At 41.8% G+C, this 22,362-nt stretch overlaps 1 protein-coding gene across 5 annotated transcripts in view; it reads left to right on the top strand.

Annotated features, from left to right (window-relative positions):
- Positions 1-8,213: 8,213 nt before the first annotated feature.
- ZNRF2 (zinc and ring finger 2) overlaps positions 8,214-22,362 on the top strand; it is a 396,032-nt gene continuing 381,883 nt past the window's right edge. For 4 of the 5 annotated variants that reach the window (XM_059396644.1, XM_059396648.1, XM_059396645.1 and 1 more), the window contains exon 1: positions 8,266-9,043. In XM_059396644.1, the coding sequence (XP_059252627.1) occupies positions 8,569-9,043 (475 nt within the window). In that variant the 5' untranslated portion in view covers positions 8,266-8,568. Of the gene's footprint in view, positions 9,044-22,362 lie in introns of all 5 variants that reach the window. The other variant, XM_059396647.1, reaches the window with a different exon arrangement.

The following is a 22,362-nucleotide window of genomic DNA, read 5'->3' as shown; positions in this document are numbered from 1 at the left end:
AAAAAAAAAAAAAAAAAAAAAAAAAAAAAAAAAAAAAAGATTTAAATGTTAGAGATTTCAAATAGTTAATCCCTGGTCTCTCAATGATGATTTCTTTTTAAATTTCATAGAGATATATATGCATGTACAACCATTCGTCACATGGTGGAAAGATGTAGGTTTGTTAACATGACAAGTCTTAGTGTCAAGATTAGTCATGTACGTACTTATTAGTAAATTACTACTAAACAGTTATTACCCATAAAGCCTTAAGTGTCAATAATGCATTAAAATTACACAAAGTAGTAAAATAAGTTCCAGTGAATATTAGTATACTTACAATATCTCAAAGTGCGAGAGATCGTATGCAAATTAGTACAACCTGCTAGAGCTAATGACAGTGAGATAAAAATTCACGTATCTATTAACACATTCCAAACATTTTCAAATAGACTGAGTCATCTGAGACTCACAACTCTTCTGTGAGGCTGCTCTTATGATCCTCTGCATTTTACAGAGGAAACAAGTTTAGTCAGGTTAAGCCATCTGCCCTAAATCCCACAGCCAGTACTAGATAGAGCCAGGGCCTAACCCTGGCTCGAGCTAACCCACTTCATGGTGTGCTTATAATCTGGTAGCGATTAGCTCCATCCTTTGGAAAATAGGCATGATTGATTAAAAGGTCAATGAGAGTAGAGGGAAGAGAGAATTTGGCTTACTCATGATAGAAAAGTAAGAGTGTGTTAAAGGCATTATACAAATTATGGATATTCCCTGAAAAATTACCCAAGAATGTGATCCCTAAATATTTTTCTAAACTAACTTTGGTATTAGAATGGAAGATACGGGGCGCCTGGGTGGCTCAGTGGGTTGGGACCTCTGCCTTCGGCTCAGGTCATGATCCCAGGGTCCTAGGATCGAGCCCCAAGTCAGGCTCTTTGCTCAGCGGGGAGCCTGCTTCCTCCTTTCTCTCTGCCCACCTCTCTGTCTACCTGTGATCTCTGTCTGCCAAATAAATAAATAAAATCTTTAAAAAAAAAAAAGAATGTAAGATATAAGTTTCTAATCTCCACTAAAATCCTAAACAGGGTTTTCTGTAGGATATATTAAGATAAATTTTAGGGTCACCTGGGTGGCTCTGTTTGGTAGGCGTTTGATCTCAGGGTCCTGGGATTGAGCTCTGCCTCGGGCTCCCCATTCAGTGGGGAGTCTGCTTCTTGCTCTCCCTCTGTCCCTTCTGTTTGTCCTTTCTCTCTCAAATAAATAAATAAAATCTTTAAAAAAAATTTTTTTAAAAAGGTAAATTTAAGATGGTCCATTTATTTCTTTAAAGAAAGGAAATATAATAATAGGAAAAAGGCCTATTTAAAAATAGATAATTATACAAATAGTCCTATAGTTTGGTAAAGAGACTGGGTAATGTATAACTCTAAAAAAGGGGGGGGTGTAAAACCATTGTCATCTTTTACATCCTATAATGAGAAGAAACATGGGATGGCAGAGACTTTTGCAAAAAGTGTAGGTCTGGTGCCGACCGCACTGTGAACCCTATTGGGAGGCTGTGGGGCCTACTGAGAGGACAAATGGGGTGTTAGGTCTTCTTCCCTGCCAGCTTTAAAAGAGTGGGCAAGTCAGGGGCACCTGGCTGGCTCAGTTGGTAGAGCATATGACTGTAGATTTTGGGGTTGTGAGTTCAAGCCCCATATCAGGTGTAGAATTTACTTATTAAAAAATTTTTTTGGGGACGCCTGGGTGGCTCAGTTGGTTAAGCAGCTGCCTTCGGCTCAGGTCATGATCCCACCGTCCTGGGATCGAGTCCCACATTGGGCTCCTTGCTCGGCAGGGAGCCTGCTTCTCCCTCTGCCTGCCATTCTGTCTGCCTATGCTCGCTCTCTCCCCCTCTCACTCTGATAAATAAATAAAATCTTTAAAAAATATATATATATTTTTTTTAAATAAGAAGAGCAGGCAAGACATTTGCTGCAACCTGGATGGAGCTAAATGAAATTAGTCAGAGAAAGACAAATACCATATTTCACTCATATGTAGGAATTGAAGAAACAAATGAGCAAAGGAAAAATAGAGAGAGACAACCAGATAGAAAGAGAGAGAGAGAGGGAGAGAGAGAGAAGCCAAGAAACAGACTCTTAACTATAGAGAACAAGCTGATGGTCACCAGAGGAGAGGTGGGTAAGGCATGAGCGAAATAGGTGATGGGGATTAAGGAAGGCACTGGTCCTGATGAGCACTGAGTAATGTATGGAATTGTTGAATCACTGTGTTGTACTTGAAACTAATACAGCACTGTATGTTAACTGTATGGGAATTAAAATGTTAAGGTTTTAATTAATTAAAATAAAATAAAATAAAATAAAAAGAGTAGGGGGTGCATGGGTGGCTCAGTCAGTTAAGCGGCTGCCTTTGGCTCAGGTCATGATCCCAGGGTCCTGGGATCGAGCCCCGCATCCGGCTCTCTGCTCAGTGGGGAGCCAGCTTCTCCCTCTCTCTCTGCCTGCCACTCTGCCTACTTGTGCTTACTCTCTGTCAAATAAATAAAATTTTAAAAATAAACAAATAATAAATAAAAGGAATGGGCAAGAGAGGGAAGAGAAGCATGCAAAAGAGTAAGTGCCAAAGGGAAGAGACTCAACTGAAATCCAAACTGGGTAACAGCAAACCCATCAGTCAAATTTTTTTTGGCCTTTTTTTTTTTTTTTCTTTAAGATTTTTATTTTTCTAAGTAATCTCTATAGCACAGGCTCTACCAGCTAAGCCAGCTAGGTGCCCCATCAGACAGGTATTCTTACTGACAAGCCCACAACTAACTTACCTGCTCCAGTGTAGGTTTCCGGCTACCCATGTTGTCACTGTGCAGTGCTCTAACAACTCAAACTAACTTCGAACCCCAGAAGTCATGGCTCATACTATCACCACATAATCATGTGAGGAAGAAGAAAAATAGAGCATCTGAAAAAGCTTCATAGATAGAAATTTTAAAGAGCTGGGGCTCTGTTACTTAAGAGTCACGAGGTCATGAAAAAGAACAGTTCTGATTGTGTAGGGGAAAATGTCATTTAGAACAGTGCTTCTCCAAATACCATCTGCGGTCTTGTGGCACCAGGGTCGCTGGGCAGCTTATAATGCAAATTTTCAAGGTCAGATCCTGATCTATGGAGTGAGAATCATGAAGGGTCGGGCCTGGCTGTTTGCTTTAACAAGATCTCCAACAGATCATAAGAGAGTCTTAATCTCGCAAAACTGAGGGTTGCTGGGCGGTGGGAGGGGTAGGGACATGGTGGTTGGGTGATGGACATTGGGGAGAGTATGTTCTATGGTGGGTGCTGTGAAGTATGTAAACCTGATGATTCACAGACTTGTGCCCCTGGGGCTAATAATACATTATATGTTAATAAAAATAATTAATTAAAAAAACAAGATCTGCAGATGATTCTTTGGTGCACTGAAGCGTCAAAGCACTGATTCAGACCATCGGTAGTCAAACTGCAGATTACAACCCATTAGTGGGTTGTAAAATCAATTCAGTAGGCAGTGACCAGCATTTCACAAAAGTGAAATGGAATACAAGGGGAAGTGGAGTACATCCCATGTTGCATGGGTTATGAGCTCATAAAACTTGTTTCAATGGGCCACCTGGGTGGCTCAGTGGGTTAAACCGCTGCCTTTAGCTCAGGTCATGATCTCAGGGTCCTGGGATCAAGTCCCGCATCGGGCTCTCTGCTCAGCAGGGAGCCTGCTTCCTCCTCTCTCTCTCTCTGCCTGTCTCTCTGCCTACTTGTAATCTCTCTCTGTCAAATAAATAAATAAAATAAAAAAAAAAACTTGTTTCAGCTCTAGATTTGGATGTACACCCATGTGTACTGATTTAAATGAAACAGCACTTTGAATTTTTTAAGAACTGGTAGGGTATAATAAGAAGAGACAAATTTTATGTGAAGCCAGATCTGTTTGGTTGATGATAAAACACATTGACAGCTTAATGTGGATTCCTGTTTGGAGAGAGAGTGAGGAGGGAAGGAAGAGGGCCAAGGAAAGAGCATTACAAGCCAAGGTTTTCTAACTCCAGAGTCCTCATGGGGAAAGAATCAAAAAGGCCTACCCAGAGAGAAAAGGGGGAGAGGGCATATGCCACATAGGAGATGTCAAGGAGGATAAGTATAAGGTCATGCGTGACCTTCAAGAAACAATCATGTAGGAATATTCATTCATTCATTCATTCATTTATTCATTCACAGATCATTTCTTGTCCATCAGAGGTGTCAGGCACTGTGTTAGGCCGGGGTATAGGATGGATGTGAAGCCTCTCTTGGACCGCACTGTTTAGTGACAAACAAGCAAGATCAACAGGATGATCAATGCTGAGAAGGAAGCATTAATATAACACTTAGTGGGAATGCTGAAGTTAGTCTGTGGTGATGTGATCGGAGTGGGGTCACAGGGGACATCCATATGGAGAGGACATTTAATCAAAAATGATGATCACATCTTAATATGGTATTCTTTTTTTTAAACTAACCAGTGATTATCTAGATCAGTGTTTTTCAAACATTAGTGGGCATCAGAACCCTGTAGAGGGCTTATTCAAGCACTTTTTGATTCAGTAGGTCTGGGGTGGGGGTCTGATAATCTTTCTTTCCTTTTTTTTTTTTTTAAAGATTTTATTTGACAGAGACAGGGATCACAAGTAGGCAGAAAGGCAGGCAGAGAGAGGGGGGAAGCACGCTCCCTGCTGAGCAGAGAGCCCAGTGCGGAGCTCCATCCCAAGACCCTGAGATCAGGACCCGAGTTAAAGGCAGAGGCTTAACCCACTGGGCCACCCAGGCACCCCATAATCTGTCTTTCTGACAAGATCCCAGGCAATGCAGATACTGTTAATCTGGAGCCTGTTCTTTGAGGATCACTGATCTACATGGCTAAATTAAGAGTTCTGTTAGATGGTATTTCTAGAAACACAATTTAAAGTAGATAGAATTTAGCTGATCTGCATGCACACAAAAAATTTGTTTTTCTTTACCACATTTTGATGGCTTGATAATAGTAACTGTCACTAGAAATTTTTCATCTAACTTAACTTTTATTGTATAGTGTTTCATTAAGATTTAATATCTAGCTTAGATATCTGACAGGCAACTGTTCTTGTGTGTGGCAAAGATATGCTTGCTATGTGCTTGACAAAATATTTCCTTTTTTCCCCCTGGGTATACACATAAGACCACATTTCCTGACCCCTTTCCAGTTGAGTTAGAACATGTGACCGATGTCTGCCAGCATGGATACTGGGGAGAAGGAATGCAAACCTTTCCACATTTGGCTGAAACTTCTCTCAATGTCTGCCCTTTTGCTTTGGCCAGTCAGGTACACTGGATTTAGAGAAGGGCTCTCTGAGCATTCTGGGAGCCTGCTTAGCTACTGCATAAGAGCCTGGGTCCCTGAGCCACCACTTGAATAGAAACCCAAGATTGCCACCCAGATGGGGAACCGTATGAAGGGAGATGAGAGAGCAGACCAGGTGAGCTCACAAAGGGGTTTCCCAGCATCATGGCCCTCAAGTTTAGCAGTTGGATTCCACTGTGTAGCTTAGCTTGTCTTGACGAATGCTTCGCCTGGCACCAACTAACACAAAACACATATTTTATAAGCTTCATAATCAGCTTCAATTTCTATTCTCCTATGTCCAACATTCAGCCTATAAATGACTTTCTGGCCACTCAAGTATTTGTTATTCAACAAATACTTACCTAGAGGCTACTGTGTGCCAAGCACTGCCAATGGTAAGCAAAAAAACAAAAACTAAAACTAAAACAAGACATACGCCTTCCATGCTCTCAGGGAATTTAGTCTGGTGAGGAAGGGACATAAATCAAACAATTGTTCAGACGTAAGTAAAATTCCAGCTGTTGTCGATGATGTGAATGTTAGAAGCCTGTTGCTATCAGGGGATTTCTTTTTCCTAGTTAGGAATAAATGTTGAGTGCTTTAAGGTGTAATTACCATCCGAGTAAAAATGATTTAAAAATAAAACTAAGTTTGGATGTGATGAAGCAAAATGTAATTAAATCTGAAGATGACTAAGAGCCATACAGTTTTTATCATTAATCTTTTCATTTAATAGCTTTAACTACTGAAAGGCATTTGCTCCATATTATAGTAACCTAAACTTTTAAAATTCATATCTAATGAGAAAAAAAAATTCGTATCTAATGAGGACTGTGAAATCCTTTAACTTACCAATTGTTAGCTCCTCAGAGACTTGCAAAAGTCCTTCATTCCTTTTTTAAAAATAATAGTGTGTTACTTTTCTATATTCCTGCTGAACCAGAGTTTTACACCGAAGGCCTCATTCAATAAAAGTTAAATCAGATCAAATCACTAAATACCTTCTTGAATGAGAACTTGTCATTCTGGTTAACACTTCAACCTTTCAGATTTTTCTCTGCTTACCAAGTGACCAATGGTTTCAGTAAGCCCATAAACAGGATGAAAGAATTTTTAGGTTCGCATTAAGTAGATTTGTTTTTCCATTTATATATACACACACACACACACACACACACACACACACACTAATCCACTGATAAACATATACATACATATACATTCTGAGATGTTTATATATACACACAATACATCTATATCTATACATATATTCTTTACTTTTATTTGAAAATTTAATTCTCATACTTGAATGATGAAAATCACTACATAAATAACATTACAAACGTGGAAAAAAGATGGTATTTATTTTTGGAGTTCGTACAAAAATATCAGCTGCTATTATTTTCACAGAGTGGACACTTCAGGAACTTTCACAATGTATATCCAGACCATGCTCTGATACCGAGATACTCTATCACACTTAGAAACGAACCGATGAGAATTTTGCTACCTTCCACTTTAGAGAAATTACAGGATTTTATTATTATTTTTATTATTTAATTAAGTAATCTCTACACCCAAAGTGGGGCTTGAATTCACCAACCCAGAGATGGAGTCTCAAGCTCAACTGACTGAGCCAGCCAGGTGCCCCTAGAGAAATTACAGGATTTGAAAGCTGTCGGTGCCCTAGGTCAGGAAACTAAAGTCCAGAAAGGTAAAGTTTGCTCATTGCACCGTAATTTAGTTCTGATCCATCCCAGACCGAGACCCCAGATCTCCTAAATCAGGTGATTTCTCTGCCCCCACGCTTTTTGCCTCACAACTGAAGGTCAGGCTGCATTATCTTTAGTTCTTCCAACTGCGCTTCCTCCACGGTCAGTTTTATGGGTAAGTCTAATTAAGATAGAGTTGACTTCTGCCTTCTTTGTTACTTATGTTTCTGCGTTTCTTAAGTCTTTTATCATCAACATTGCTGAGCTTCTGTTTTATTTAAAAAACACACTCCGAGTAACACCAACCAGCAAGTTAACACCCACCCAAACTGGAGGGTCAGGACCCAGGACACAGACATTCTCAGCCCCAGCTGGGGAAACCAGAAGTTGGGAGACGCGATCTAATCCAGGGTCCCGAGGCCACGTGCGAGAGGAGGGGCCGCCTTTTGGTTGGCGCCCCGAGGGGCTCCGTCCCTCCAATCGGCTTAGGCCCCGCCGTGGAGGAGGGGGCGCGCCCTGGAAGAGGAGGCGGGGCAGAGGACCTGTCCATCACCGGGTCCACGGGTGGCGGCACCTACCACACCGCTGTACCTTGGCGAGGCGGGGCCAGGGCGGGAAGGCCACGGCCGGGAGAGGCGGGGCGCAGCCGGCGGAAGCCAATCCGCGGGGCGGTGCGAGGGGGCGGGGGTGGGGCCACCGCCTGCGACCCAAACACCCGAGTCCGGGTGCACTTTGGAGTCGCGCTGCTCCTCGGCCTTCCGGTGCGAGGGCCGGGGAACCTCCTCCCCCACTGGGCACCCCCACCTTTGTGGCCCAGAACCTCCCCCCTTCCGCCCCTCCTTCGCAGGGGGGAGTGCGGCGACGGTTGCCGGGAAGCGCGCGCCGCCCCTCCCTCTCCTCTTCCATCCTCCCCTCACGCGCCACCCGTTTTTCCTCTTTCTCCGTTAATAACAGCTGGGTGGCTGGGGGAGGAGGGTAGGTGGCCCCGGCGGAGTCTGGGCGGGCGCCTCCCACTCACCCGCGAGCTGCCGTGTGAGCCGGAGGATGGCGGCGGTAGCTGCGGCAGCCCGGGAGGAGGCGGTACCGAGGCCCGGGGCGCAGAGAGCGGCGACGGCAGCAGAGAGCGGCAGCGACCCGTCGCGGCGCACCAGAACCGAAACCAGCGGCAGCCGCACAGCCACCTGAGCCGCCCCTCCTGCCAGAGCTAGCGAGCTGCGTCCGCCGCAGCCCGACCTCCTTCCTCTCCGCCTCTCCTCGTTTCCCGCGACCTCCCGCAGACCGCCGGTCTCGACCGCCGCTCCCGAACACAAGAGCGCCCCGGGCGCCGACCGCCCTTCGGGGCGCGGGGCGGCGGCACTGGACGTACGAGCTTCTCCTTGCGCCGGCCGCGGCGCCTCGGCCCTGCCGGCTCGCTCCTGCGCTCGCTCCCGCCCTCCCGGCATTCGGGGCGCCGCGCGCGGGCCCGGCCCGGGGCAGGGCGGCCATGGGCGCCAAGCAGAGCGGCCCGGCCGCTGCTAACGGCCGCACCCGCGCCTACTCGGGCTCGGATCTACCTTCCAGCAGCAATGGAGGCACCAATGGGACCGCGGGCGGCGGCGGCGGCGGCGGCAGCAGCGGGGCGCGGGCCGCGGCCGCCGGGAGGTTTCCGGCTCAGGTGCCCGGCGCGCACCAGCCCAGCGGTTCCGGCGGCGCCGCGGCGGCCTCAGCGGCCCCGCGCAGTCGCTCCCTCGGCGGGGCCGTGGGGAGCGTGGCGTCGGCGGCCCGCGCGGCACAGTCCTCCTTCAGCATCCCCAACAGCAGCAGCGGCCCGTACGGCTCGCAGGACTCGGTACACAGCAGCCCCGAGGACGGCAGCGGCGGCGGCGGAGGCAGAGACCGGCCGGCGGGCGGGGGCCCCGGCGGCCCGCGTCTGGTGATCGGCTCCTTACCAGCTCATCTCTCGCCGCACATGTTTGGAGGTACGGCTCCCTCCCCTCCCCGGCTCCCGGGTTCCCTGCCTCTCGCGGGCGGCACGTGGGCCGCGGCCTCGCGGGGGTTTGCCCTTCTCCTTTTCTCCTTCAGCCTGAGCGCCGCGGCTTTGCCGCGCGGTGCGCCCGGCTCACCCCTGTGGGAGGAAAATCGCCGCTTAACCCCGGCGGAGCCGCTCCCGCCGCTCCCCGGGCTTTGCTTTCCTTAGACACCGGGTGTAAGCCCCCGCCCCGCCTTCCCCCGCCTCACCGTGGCTGCCCAGTGGAAGAAGCCCTTGCTTTTCTCCTTGGGGTGGACGGAGCAAAGATTGTTTTTGAAACAAACCGATGCAACAGTCCTCGTGGTGGTAGCTTTCAGTATCAGGAAGTCAGGAGGAGACTGGTTGCCAAACGTAGTTCTAATTGGGGACCGAAGCGGGCAGCGTTTTTTAAAGGCTAGGAGGTCAGAGGGTCTCAAAGAACATATGAGTTACTTGAAAAAGGAGGGAGTTAACCTCGTTTGGACTGTTACAGTAAAGCTGTAATCCTTAAGTCTGTGTACATAGCCCCACCTACTGCATAGCGTTTAATTGGTTGAATGTGTGATGGAAAATGTATTTTTGACCCCAGTGAACTGCTACTTTAGATAAGGGTTAATATGAGCCCCGCTTAATTTGGACAGGGCATTTTAAAAATTGAGAGCAGTGTTTTAAAGAGACGCTAATTAGGGAAACTGCCAAAAGCATAGGTGCTTTTGGAAAAGCAGTGTTGACTACGAGTTCAGGAAAAGTCACTTGCGATAAATGGAAATTTTTAATAGCAAAATGATGTGCTTTGATGTAGAAACAGGAAGGGTGCACTTGATCTGAGGAAACCGAATTTGGCCTCTTCAGTTATGTCCAGGACTGATTCACTTTACTTCAAACGGCTAATACCCTAAATGAATCAAGACACTCCTCCCTTCCCAGTTCAGAAGAAATTGGAAGTTTTATCTGGTTAGATAGGCTGATTATAGAAGAAAAACATCTCTGTATCATTGCTTTATTGTACTACATAAATTCACAAGTGAGCACAGCTGGAACAGTGAGGAAATGGTTCCCTCCATTTTTGTGGCCCTTTTTTTTCATATGTTTATATATGTGAGAAATTGAGTTGGTGAATGGAATATTCAGTAATGTTAATTATCTGTTCTGATGTTCTCTGTAGTATCAGTATTTATGTTAGCATATTGAAAATGGGAGTGTCATTTTTTTTCATGTTTTTAATATTGCTTTGCACATTCAGTATAGAACAACTATAAACTACTTTATTCCAATTGTTAAAATTTTGCTGTGTAAAGAAAAATACTGATATTTTCTAAAGTTGGGCCATTAAAAAAAAACTTCTTTTTTTGAGAAAAAGAACTAGTGCTGTCCTTACTGTGATTTAATCATAATTAACATAGTTGAAGATTATTTTGATCTTAATTAACACAGCTGTAGTCACTAAACTGAGGAATAACAAAAGACAGTTTCTTGAGAATGGGAGCTTAGTGCATTTATAAAGGATAAGCTGGTTTTTAAAAATATCTTTTTTTTTTTTTTTTTTTTTTTTAAAGATTTTATTTATTTATTTGACAGAGAGAAATCACAAGTAGATGGAGAGACAGGCAGAGAGAGAGAGAGGGAAGCAGGCTCCCCGCTGAGCAGAGAGCCTGATGCAGGACTCGATCCCAGGACCTTGAGATCATGACCTGAGCCGAAGGCAGCGGCTTAACCCACTGAGCCACCCAGGCGCCCTTAAAAATATCTTTTTAAAGTGAAAATTTGCATTTAGCGGTTATGATCAAAAGATGTTTATAAAAGCTTGCTAAAAGAATGAGAAAAAGTTTGTCAAATTAGTATCTTACTACAATATACTGCTTGCTTAAAGGGCTGATAATTTCCTTTAACAAAGAGTTTATCTGTATGGGTTTATTTTCTGAAAATAAATACCTTCCATTCAGAGCAGGGGGCAAATATTTGACATTTAGGATTTTAATTCATAGTAAATTAGCAAAGGACAAAGACCTGGTTTGTAAAAGTAGAGGTAGAGCAAATTTATCTTTTTCCTTATTTAAGTTCCTAGTTTTGAGTGCTTAGTTCTTTTTGTACTTTCCAGGGTTAGGATGATTGGGGCCTAATAGCACAGTGATACTGTGGAACTTGTGGCAGCCTTTCTTATTAGCCAGGTCTCTGCAGAGAATAGAGCCCTAATGTCCTAAGTCATCTCTTGTATGGCAGCTAATTAGCTTTTTTCTCCCGTGCTCTTAGAATGATTCTAGTTTTGTATCATCTTTCTGAAATACGAGAAAATAGTCAAATAATCTGTGTTTGGTATTTCAGCTGAGGAACTCCAGTTGCGAGAGTGTGGAAGGGGATCAGAGAAATTACTTGTTCCCATTACATGATAGGAACTCAAATCATACGTCAGTACCTTAAGTCCTAGTTGATACAGGGATATGGAATACTTTATGTAAAAACATCTTTTTATTGGCATTTGCTTTACTTCTATTTTTTTACTTCTATTTCAATTGGTAGGTTTATCAGAGAAACTTAAAAGAAGCATATTTTTCCTCATCCTGAGATTTAGGAAGCCAGATGAGAGTCTTATTTTATATTTATTTTCAGATAATGAATCTTACTGTAAAAAATTACACTTGATTATACTTCACATTGACTTAATTTTAGTATGTCTTATTGTATTAATGTGTTTATTCAGTTACAAATTGTATAAATGTTTGGGCATATGTAAAGTAATTCCCTTTGAAAATTGAGAAAAATTATTTCCAAATTAGTGGGAAGTTTTGCTGTAATTTCGTAAAACTTAATTGGTATTTGTTATTTTGTAATAAGAAAATATGGTACTAATAAGATGCAAAATTGTTTTTCTCTTTTGGGCTGTCATGTAACTTATAGAAAACCTAAACAGTATACTACTCTCTTCTTTTTTAAAACAGTAGTCCAGCAAATTGAATTGTTAGTAGTTTCATCATAATGAATGACCAAATTGAGTGAGATTTTCTGTGTCGGTTTTATGTTTTGAGTATGTATTTTAGCTGCATACAGTCTTACTCAGTTTTCTCTGATATTTTAGTTTACAGAAATTTTAGTGTACAGGAATTCAGTGTACAGAAATTTCCTAGCATTTCCTAGAACTGAGCAGTTTTTCTTATTTTGCTATTTCTTTCGGACTGCTAAGTCTAGAAATAATAAAGTGGACGAAAGCCTTCTCTTGTCTATCACCTTTGTTTTAAAACAGGCCTTTAGTGACATATAGGCTAATATTTAAAAGCCTTGGTGGTATTTTAGGATTTTTTTGGCTTTATTTTAGGTCTACATTTTTTCCACTCTCAAGTTGTTAATGTTCATAAAATCAGTTGTTATGGGTGGTAGGATAGTCTTTAATGATCCAGCAAGGGTAGGGAAGATAAATTGGACTATAAAAACATTCAAGTGAATGGAGATTATTTCTAGAGGTAGCACGTGGGCTTCATAACCATACAGGAGTCTAGAAGTGAAAGTGTAAAATGAATTAATCTAGACAGTTAACTGGTGGTACTCAGTTGTTTCTGCCTTCTCCTAATTGGCTTGAGTCTGTTAGGGTCTGTTGTCAGAATGTTTCAGTAGTCTGACTCTAATTCATGCGCCTTTAGTTACTTAGGAAACATCTTCCTTATGTTGAAGGAGTGTGGGTTAGCTCATAAAATGGCATATGTTCAATGAAATCTGTATTTCTAGACAGATTTCTCCTAATCTTCCAGAAAGATGCAGGTTTTTAAGGTAGTGAATTATCTCCATTAATTGTTAATGAATCATTCTCCATCATTCACTTCTTGCCAAAATATTTGAATCCGGGATACTGTGATTAATCTACTTCCTATTTCTGAATTTTCTTTTATTCATTTGAAAACCTTTATGTAGTGTGGCAGAAGAGAAATACCTCCTTCTTCCTAAGAAAAATTACACTTCTAATTACCAACCTGGTCACTGCCCAAAAGAACAACTCTGGTGGTTCATGTTTCTCAATTGTAATCCCACATATCTTTAAACACTGTAGGAGATACCTGGTGTTGTATGCTTTGTTATGCTGAAGTGTGGGCTCTGTCCTGGAAGTTTGCTTTGGGACTATTTTGAAAATTCTCTTTTTTTCTGCTTTTTCACTTCCAGCTTTCTTTTATTATTTTTTTCTCCTGAAAATTCTCTTGTCTGCAGGGTAGAAGGTGGGCTGGAGGGACGAGTGGTTTGTGTTGTACTGGGCATCATCTGATAGGAAAGGTGACTGACCTGAGTACTTTCGATGCTGTGCTAGTTGCAAAGCCAGTCCTTTTACTACTAAGGATAGTGCCTCCAGCCTGTCCCCAGCTCCCTCCAGTTTGATTGCTTTGCCTGGTAACCAGTAACCACTTACTGGTTACTTACTGGTTCGTTCTTGTTTTTTTGGTTACCAATAAAGTTAATTGGGTACAAGCTTTTAAAATACTGATTATTCTGTGTTTATAGGGAGAATTGCCTTAATGTTATACTTAACTACATATACCGGATATGTGCATGATTGAGTATGCTAGCAAATGGGTTTTAAAAAAGTATAGAGACAGTTTTATATAGCAAAGTACTTAAAAAATATTTTCATAAGATTTTATTTATTTATTTGACACAGAGAGAGAACACAAACACGGGGAATGGGAGAGGGGAGAAGCAGGCTTACCACTGAGCAGGGAGCCCAGTGAGGGGCTCGATCCCGGGACCCCAGGATCTTGACCTGAGCCGAAGCAGATGCTTAACAACTGAGCCACCCACGTGCCCCATATGTCTTAATTGTGCATTTACTTGACTGGTATTAACTAATGAATTAGGTTTGTTCTACTCTTGTTTAAGTGTTTAGAAATTGGGGAAAACATGTCTTTTGTATAAACAGCGAAGGGTTCAGAAAACCTTAAGTTTTGATTATAAGTTTTCTATTCTCCTTATTAACAAATTCCTATACATTTTTCTGTCCCAAACAATACATACCTATTATCTCAGTTTCTATAAGTGAGACTGGGTTCCGTCTAGCGTGGGTCTGCAAGACTGCAATATAGGTATGCCAGTACTGGGTTGTTCCTTAGAGAGTCAGCTGGGGAAGGGTCTATTTTCAAGCTGCCTCAAGTTGGCAGAATTCATTTCCTCCTATTTGCTAAGCCCATGACATCTTGCCGCTTCAAAGGCAGCGAAGGAGACAACCCAGCGAGGTACACTGGTGCTACATTCACTCTTACATAGATGTGGACATGTGATCACATAAGACCACTGCTTTGCTGCTTTCCCTGGTTGGAAGCAACTCACAGGTCCTGCTAGACTCAAGGGGAGGGAATGACAGATGTAAATGTCAGGAGGTGGGGATCATGTGTGGCCATCTGAAAGTCTATCCACTGTGTTGATTATAGACTTATGTTGACGAGTCAAACATAACAACTGTTCTAATTATTTTTAAATTTATTTTTTATTTATTTCAGAAAAGTTGTAATAATGTATGGTAAATGGTGCTTCAGTGAACAGGAATTTATTTTTTTAAAGGGCCAGCATTGTAGTTTTCAGGAGTACAAACAAGGTTTCTCCTGTACTTGCTCAGATCTCAGTTGAATTTGAGATTATTATACATTGTAACAAGTGCTGTAATAGGACTGTTGTTACAAAATGCTTTGTAAGTATCCTTTTCTTAGGTAAGGAATACTTCACAGAGGCAGGTAACATTTGAACTGTAAGGATTTAGCAGTCATGTGTGTGTTTGGGGTGGGAGGCAGGGAACATTCCAGACGAAGGAAGAAGCCATAGAAGCCTTGGCTTTTGATAGGGCATATTGAAAAGTTAAAGGTTCTGGATTATAGGGTGTAAGGAGGATGATGAGAACGTGAAACTAGAAAAGTCTGTTTGGACCATTTGTTGAAAGATTTTATAGTGCTGTATCTTTGTTTTACTTAACCAGGTTTTAAAGTAGGCACCACTATGGTCATAGTTGATACGGATGGCAACCTTCCTGAGCAGTGAGTGCATTGCTTGGCCTGGACACTGTTAGTGTATTGCTACTCATGATTAAACTGCTTCTTAGAGGGCGCCTGGGTGGCTCAGTGGGTTAAAGCCTCTGCCTTCAGCTCAGGTCATGATCCCAGGGTCCTGGGGTCGAGCCCCGCATCAGGTTCTCTGCTCCGTGGAGATCCTGCTTCCTCCTCTCTCTCTGCCTGCCTCCTTGCCTACTTGTGATCTCTGTCTGTCAAATACGTAAAATCTTAACAAACAAACAATCCTGCTTCTTAGGAGGGGAGAGAGAGCAGGAAGATAAGAACTCTCTTAGACTATAATTGGTGGAAGATGCCTAAATTGAAATTAAAGCTTTGGTGGAGGAGAGGAAAAGTTAGATTTCAGTGAGATTTCTTAGGTAAAACTGATGGGATTGAGAACCTGGGTGCATAGTGATGTCATTAACCAATCTAAAAAAGAAAGAAAAAAATTTTAGGAAATGAGTTCTTGCAGGCCTCTTAAATTTTGAGTGGCTTCAGGGTTTCCATGTAGAAGCATCCTTTAAGCAGTTGGAAATATACATCAGTAATTTAGGGCATTACAAAACTTGAGAAATAGTTAGCAAATTCTAAGTGAAGACAAAAAATGGATAAGATTACTAAGGGATGAATATAAATTGAACTGGGGAACAAGCATGGAATCTGGCAAGCAAGAATTTTAAGAGACAAGCAGAGTAGGAGACAGCGATTAGAATCAAACCCAAGGAAAAGAAGTGATGGAAGTGTTTTGTTTTGTTTTTTTGTTTGTTTGTTTTTTTTTTAAGATTTTATTTATTTATTGGACAGAGAGATCACAAGTAGGCAGAGAGGCAGGCAGAGAGAGAGGAGGAAGCAGGCTCCCCGCTGAGCAGAGAGCCGGATGCGGGGCTTGATCCCAGCACCCTGGGATCATGACCTGAGCTGAAGGCAGAGGCTTTAACCCACTGAGGCACCCAGGTGCCCCGGAAGTGTTTTTTAATTATAAAAATAATACATGTTCATGAGAGAAAATTAAAATGCAGAAAATACTGAAAAACACAAGAAATTGCAAATGACTTGCACTTAACTGCCAGAAATAATCAGAATCAAATGTTGATGTCTACTTTTTCATATATATGTCTTAGATACAAAATTTGGAACACTTATCCTATATATCTTCTTTTCATTTTAAACTTTTGTGATTGATGTTCTAATGTAAAATTTTAAAGCTAGAGATTCCCCTCTGAGAACTGCTTTAGCTGAATCCCACAAATTATGAAGTGATTTTGTTAACATGCAGTTAAAAATATTGTCTAAATTCTCTTGAGTTCTTCTTTGATCATGGGTTAGATATTTTTTGCTCTTTTCACTTCGTTAGTTTCTTCTGTGACATTGAATTTTTTTATAACATTTTTGATGGTTGCTCAGTGTTCCAAAATTCACTCAATAAATATTTAATGAGGACCCACTTTGCCACGCACCGTCCTAAGGATACAGAAATGAAGAAGTAAAACACCTATCCTTGCTTTCATGGACCTTCTGTTCTACTTGAGGGAGACAGTAAATGAGTAAAAACAGTGTGTCAAAGGGTGTTGAATGTGATGGGAAAAATGGAGTGGAAAGGTGGGTAGACATCATGGGGTGGAGACTTTGTCCCTATGTTAGTTTTTCAGAGATAACCTCATTGACAAGGTTGACATTCAAGCAGAAAGAAGCGAACAAGACCTGAGGGATCTCTAAAGGAAAAGCATACCCAGGCAGAAGGAACAGTAACTAGAAAGGCCCAGAGGAATGAATGCACCTGCCACATTGGGGTGTGAAATTGTGAAACCCGAACAGTTGTGAAACCAGCGGTGTTAGAGTGCAGAGGGTGGTAGATGAGAGCAGAGAAGAGTGGGATGGGGCAGAATCAGAAAACTCATTGTAACCACTGACTGGTTCTGACTTTTTTTTTTTTTTAAGATTTTATTTATTTATTGGACAGAGAGATCACAAGTAGGCAGAGAGGCAGGCAGAGAGAGGGGAAGGGAAGCAGGCTCCCCGCAGAGCAGAGAGCCCGATCCTGTAATCATGACCTGAGCCAAAAGCAGAGGATTTAACCCGCTGAGCCACCCAGGCACCCCTGGTTCTGACTTTTGTTTTAGAGAGAGATGGAGAGGCATTTGAGAGTGTTTGTTTGTTTTTTCCTTAAGATTTTATTTCTTTGGTGTGCCTGGGTGGCTCAGTGGGTTAAAGCCTCTACCTTCAGTTCAGGTCATGATCCCGGGATCCTAGCATTGAGCCCCGTATCGGACTTTCTGCTCAGCAAGAAGCCTGTTTCCTCTCTTTCTGCCTACCTCTCTGCCTACTTGTGATCTCTCTCTGTCAAATAAATAAATAAAAATATTAAAAAAACAAAAAAGATTTTATTTCTTTCTCAGAGTGTGAGTGAGAGCACAAGCGGGAGGAGCCTCAGGCAGAGGCAGAAACAGTCTGGCCGCTGAGCAGGGAGCCAGTGTGCCTCTGGATCCCAGGACACTGGGATCAAGACCTGAGCCGAAGGCAGAGGCTTTACAGACTGAGCCAGCTAGGCGTCCCAACGCTTGAGAGCTTTTGAGCAGAAGATGAACATAACTGCACTGGGCTTTTAAAGGATACTCTCTGGCCACAGTTCAAGAGTGGGCACTAGAGGTCAAGAGCCAAGAAAGGAGTTAAAAATAAGGGCAAAAGGTAACAGTGACTTAGCCAGGGTGGTGGCACTGGAGGTGGTGAGGAGTGGCCAGACTCTGGATGTCCTGTTCTTAGAAGATGGAGCCGGCTGGATGAGCTGTTAAAGGAGTGAGTGAGAGTGAACGGGGAGGCGAAGTTTACACGGTTTATTTGCAGTTGGGTGCTGTTACATACTAAGTGTCGTCAAAATCCTGGCATGCATGTGTTTATGTTTCTCCTGTTCTTAAAAATTTATCAGAGGTGTGGGATTGTTAGAACCAAGAGCTGTGATTGTTCAAGGCTTTGGATCTCTATTGCTGAATTGCCCTTTGGAAAGGGCAACTTCTAGCAGAGTATAATTTCAGAAGTATCTCATGTTTTTTCTCCCTGTGAAAACTCTAGTGAGGTTTTTAATACTTAAAGGGCAGGTTGGTAGATTCATTTTGAGTTACACCCACCAGTCATTATTCTATTCAGTGCTCTCTCTCTCTCTCTTTTTTTTTTTTACAGTAAATTTAATGTATCAAAAAATAAGTATATTCCATCATTTGAATTTAATAAATTCTGGCCGTCTGTATGCCTTATTTTTGTTGAAATTGTGATTAGCCTGTGATAATTTATAAATTTCTACTATTTGTATACATATGAGCTGAGAAAAATAGAACAAAGAAATCATATAATATACATGGTGAGTTATTACATGTAATTCAGGTTTGAATGATAAATTTTACCACTTTTATTATGGATTTTTTTTATTAGTACTGCCCTTACCTCTTTTTTTTCTTTCTCATTTTGTAAAGTTAATTGTGCCCTTCTAGTTTTCTTTTCTTTCTTTCTTTTTTTTAAGTAAGCACTACACCTAATGCGGGCCTTGAACTCACGGCCTTGAAATTGAGTTGCATGCTGTATTGACTGAGCCAGCAAGAGGGGCCTGTCTCTTAGCTTCTTAGTTAATTTTATTTTTCATTTGTTCTTTTTTAATGATAAATGCATTAAGGCGATGATTATTCCTTGGTACATGTAGTCATTTCCCATAGCTTTTGATACTTAGTATTTTCATTACTATTAAGTAACTGAACTCTCTTGAGGAGTGTTTTTGTTAACTACACTTAGATTTTTTTCTTCTGTAACCTAGGAGTTACACGAAAGTGGCTTTAACATCTTTGGTAAATTTATTGTTTATTGTTCTTGCTACCCTCTTGTTATTTTTACCATAACCTAGAGGTACTGCATTGTCAAAGAGTCTTAATATTTTCTTTTCAGTTGCAAATGATAGAAGTACAATGCAGATGGTATTAAGTGGAAGAACAATATTATAGATCTTGGGATGAGTCTGTGTTCATCCACTCTGCACATCGTATTTGATAGGCCCTTTCTGCTAACTCTTAACCTATCATTTTGGATAGGATTTTTTTGGAATTATTTCTGTGATTATTTCTTCTGCTTTTTTCTTTCTTTTTTTTTTTTTTTTAAAGATTTTATTTATTTATTTGACAGACAGAGATCACAAGCAGGCAGAGAGGCAGGCGGAGAGAGAGAGGAGGAAGCAGGCTCCCTGCCGAGCAGAGAGCCCGATGCGGGACTCCATCCCAGGACCCTGAGATCATGACCCGAGCCGAAGGCAGTGGCTTAACCCACTGAGCCACCCAGGCGCCCCTCTTTTCTCTTTATTTCAATGTTGGCTGCTTAGAGTGATCCTTTGCTTTATCTTTTTTTTTTCTTTTTTATATCTTTGTTTCTTGTTCCTTTTATGGGGGGGGTTCCCCCAACTTTTACCTTCTAACTCTTTACTTGACTTTTGTTTATTTCTGTAATCTTTTTAGTTTCTGAGAACTTTTTGTCTGATTTTTTTCATTTGTTTTGTTCTATATTGAGGGTACAGTATCTTTTTCTAAGAATATTAATGATAACCTGTTGTGTATGCATATGCTTAATTCTTCCTTCCAGTTACTCACTCAGTTCCCTCCCAGTTGCTTTTTCTCTTTGTTTGGCTTCAGTCTTTCATTAGGTTCTCTCTTCAAATGTTGGTGATTGTTGGCTGATCACTCAATTCATTTTTATTGGAAGCTGTCTGTGTATGCAGAGTTATCTGTCTGGGCCCCTTCTCTTAGGAATTAAGAAATTCCTCGGAATTAAATTATTGTCTTTTTCTTTGGAATGGTCATATTTTCTAGAGTGGCTTCTCTTTCTCTCTCTCTCTCTCTTTTTTTTTTTGCCTGGAGGATGTACCTTTTTTTTTTTTAAAGACTATTTCTTTGACAAAGAAATCACAAATAGGCAGAAGTAGGCAGAGAGGCAGAGAGAGAAGGAGAAGCAGGCTCCCTGCTGAGCAGAGAACCTAATGTGGGGATCCATCCCAGGACCCTGGGATCATGACCTGAGCTGAAGGTAGAGGCTGAACCCACTGAGCCACCCAGGCGCCCCGAGGATGTACTATTTTATAACTTAGTTGTAGGAGCAGAGTGAGAAGAAAGTCAGGAATGGTAACATTCAGTGCTGTATTTTAATTTCCATATACATTATCAGTAGGTACCTCTGTCTTTATTTCTGTTATCCCCAAGTCCAGACATTTTCTTTCTCCAAATAACAAAACTCCAGTATAATTCCCGCCTGGGAGAGGAACAGCTGCCTAGTTGCTGGAAATCAGGGATGAAAACTGGAAAGAGACTTGCAGTAAATCTTTCTCTTTTTATTCTCCTTGTGCCTGCCACTTCTTTTGTCTGTGTAAATGAGCTTGCTTTTCTGCTTTTCTGATTCTGCAGTGAAAGTTCCCACTCATTTTCTTTCCGTAGTCTAAGGATATCCCTTTTTCCCCCTCTGTCCTTTTAAAGGCTGAATTCCTTTTAAATAAACACATTTTTGACGATTTTAGTAAGATGTTTGAACTGAGGGGAGGCTGATAAATGTATTCAGGCAACTGTCTTCAGCTGGAAGTCCTCTTGTTTTTCCTAATTGCCTAAGAAATACGAATCCATTTCTGTGAAATTTCAACAATTCAGATAAAATGAAAGTCACTTTCACTCCTTCTCTGGTGATCCCATTCACTCCCAGATGTCACTATTACCATTTTTTTGGTATGTGTACTTCGTAACTTTTTGATAAATTGATTTACATACTTACAGAGAAAAACAGTTTCATTTGTATGAGATTTTGTGATAGAAACTTATTGTTGACAAGAACATGGTCCTACTATATTCTTCTAAAACCTTTTTTTTTCTTGTTAATGGGTGTAGTAGTTTTTTTTAATGTGGGAGGGCATATAAGTTTAAATCTTCAACTGCTGCATACTTACTATTCCATAATACGCATGTGCTGCAATATATTTAACCATTCTTATGTTGGTAAGCACTTGGGTTGTTTACACTTCTCCAGTATTGTAAAAAACAACTTTATCAATATGTGCATATGTACAGATTGTTCTCAGGGAGGTACTATTAGGACACCAAACATCTGGAATTAGTGTCAGACTCCACAAATTTAATGGCAGTGTCCTGAGAAGACTGCCCTCATTTCAGCTTCAGCTACATTTTGGGGTTCCCAGGCCTCTTGTACTAATCAAAGGACTACAAATTTGGAGTAATGGGGGTGGGAGGGGAGGTCCCATGACTTCTCAGGTTTGATAATTCACTAGAATAACTCATAGGACTCAAGATAATGGTATACTTGGGATTATAGTTTTATAATAAAGGATATAAATGAGGATCAGTCAAATGAAGAGACATAGTTTGCAATCTGAGAGGATCCTGAACACTGTGCTTTCCTGCCTTCTCATGGAATCGGGCTGTGTCACCCTCCTGATGCAACAGTGTGTTCACCACGAATTAGAAAGATTCCCAAAGCCTAGGTGTCCAGACTTTTTATTTGGGTTTTATTATGTCGATATGGTTGGTTAAAAACTGGCTATATGGTTGGACTCAGTCACTCACTCCTCTACTCCCTAGAGGTTGTTGGCCTGGCTCATCACCCTTCAAGCCTTTACTCTGAGGGTTGGTCTTTCTGGTGACTAGCCTCTATTCTGAATTGTCTTAGCAGCATAAAGTCACATGGGATCCCAGGGGGCTCATGAATAGTGAAGACATTCTTATCACTCAGGAAATTCCAGGGTTTTAGAAGCTCTGTGCCAGGAACCCAGGAACAAAGACCAGACAGATTCTTTATTATACAACAGATACCTAGAAGTAGAATTTTCTAGTTGAATGGTATACACACTTTAATTTTTAATGGAAATTGAATAGATGACTGATTTTAATAGATATCCCCCCTCAGAGGCACTACTAATTATTTTGCACCATTATATGACAATACTAAATTTTCCATAACTTAGCTGCTATTAGATGTTACCTTTTCCTACATTTCACTTGTTGAAAAATTTTGATTTGCAGGGTGTCTGGGTGGCTCAGTTGGTTAAGAGCTTCCTTCAGCTCAGGTCATGATTGTGGAGTCCTGGGATCAAGCCCTACATTGGGCTTCCAGCTTGGTAGGGAGCCTACTTCTCCCCCCTCTCTGCCTGCTGTTCTGCTTGCTTGTGCTTGCTCTATTTCTCTCTCTCTGTCAAATAAATAAAATCTTCAAAAAAAAAAAGTTTTTTTATATGCATTTCCTGATTGCTGGT

This window comes from Mustela nigripes, chromosome 4, assembly GCF_022355385.1.
Source record: "Mustela nigripes isolate SB6536 chromosome 4, MUSNIG.SB6536, whole genome shotgun sequence".
Lineage (NCBI taxonomy): Eukaryota > Metazoa > Chordata > Mammalia > Carnivora > Mustelidae > Mustela > Mustela nigripes.
Note: the sequence above shows the minus strand (reverse complement) of the source record. Positions and strands in the feature narration are given on the sequence as shown.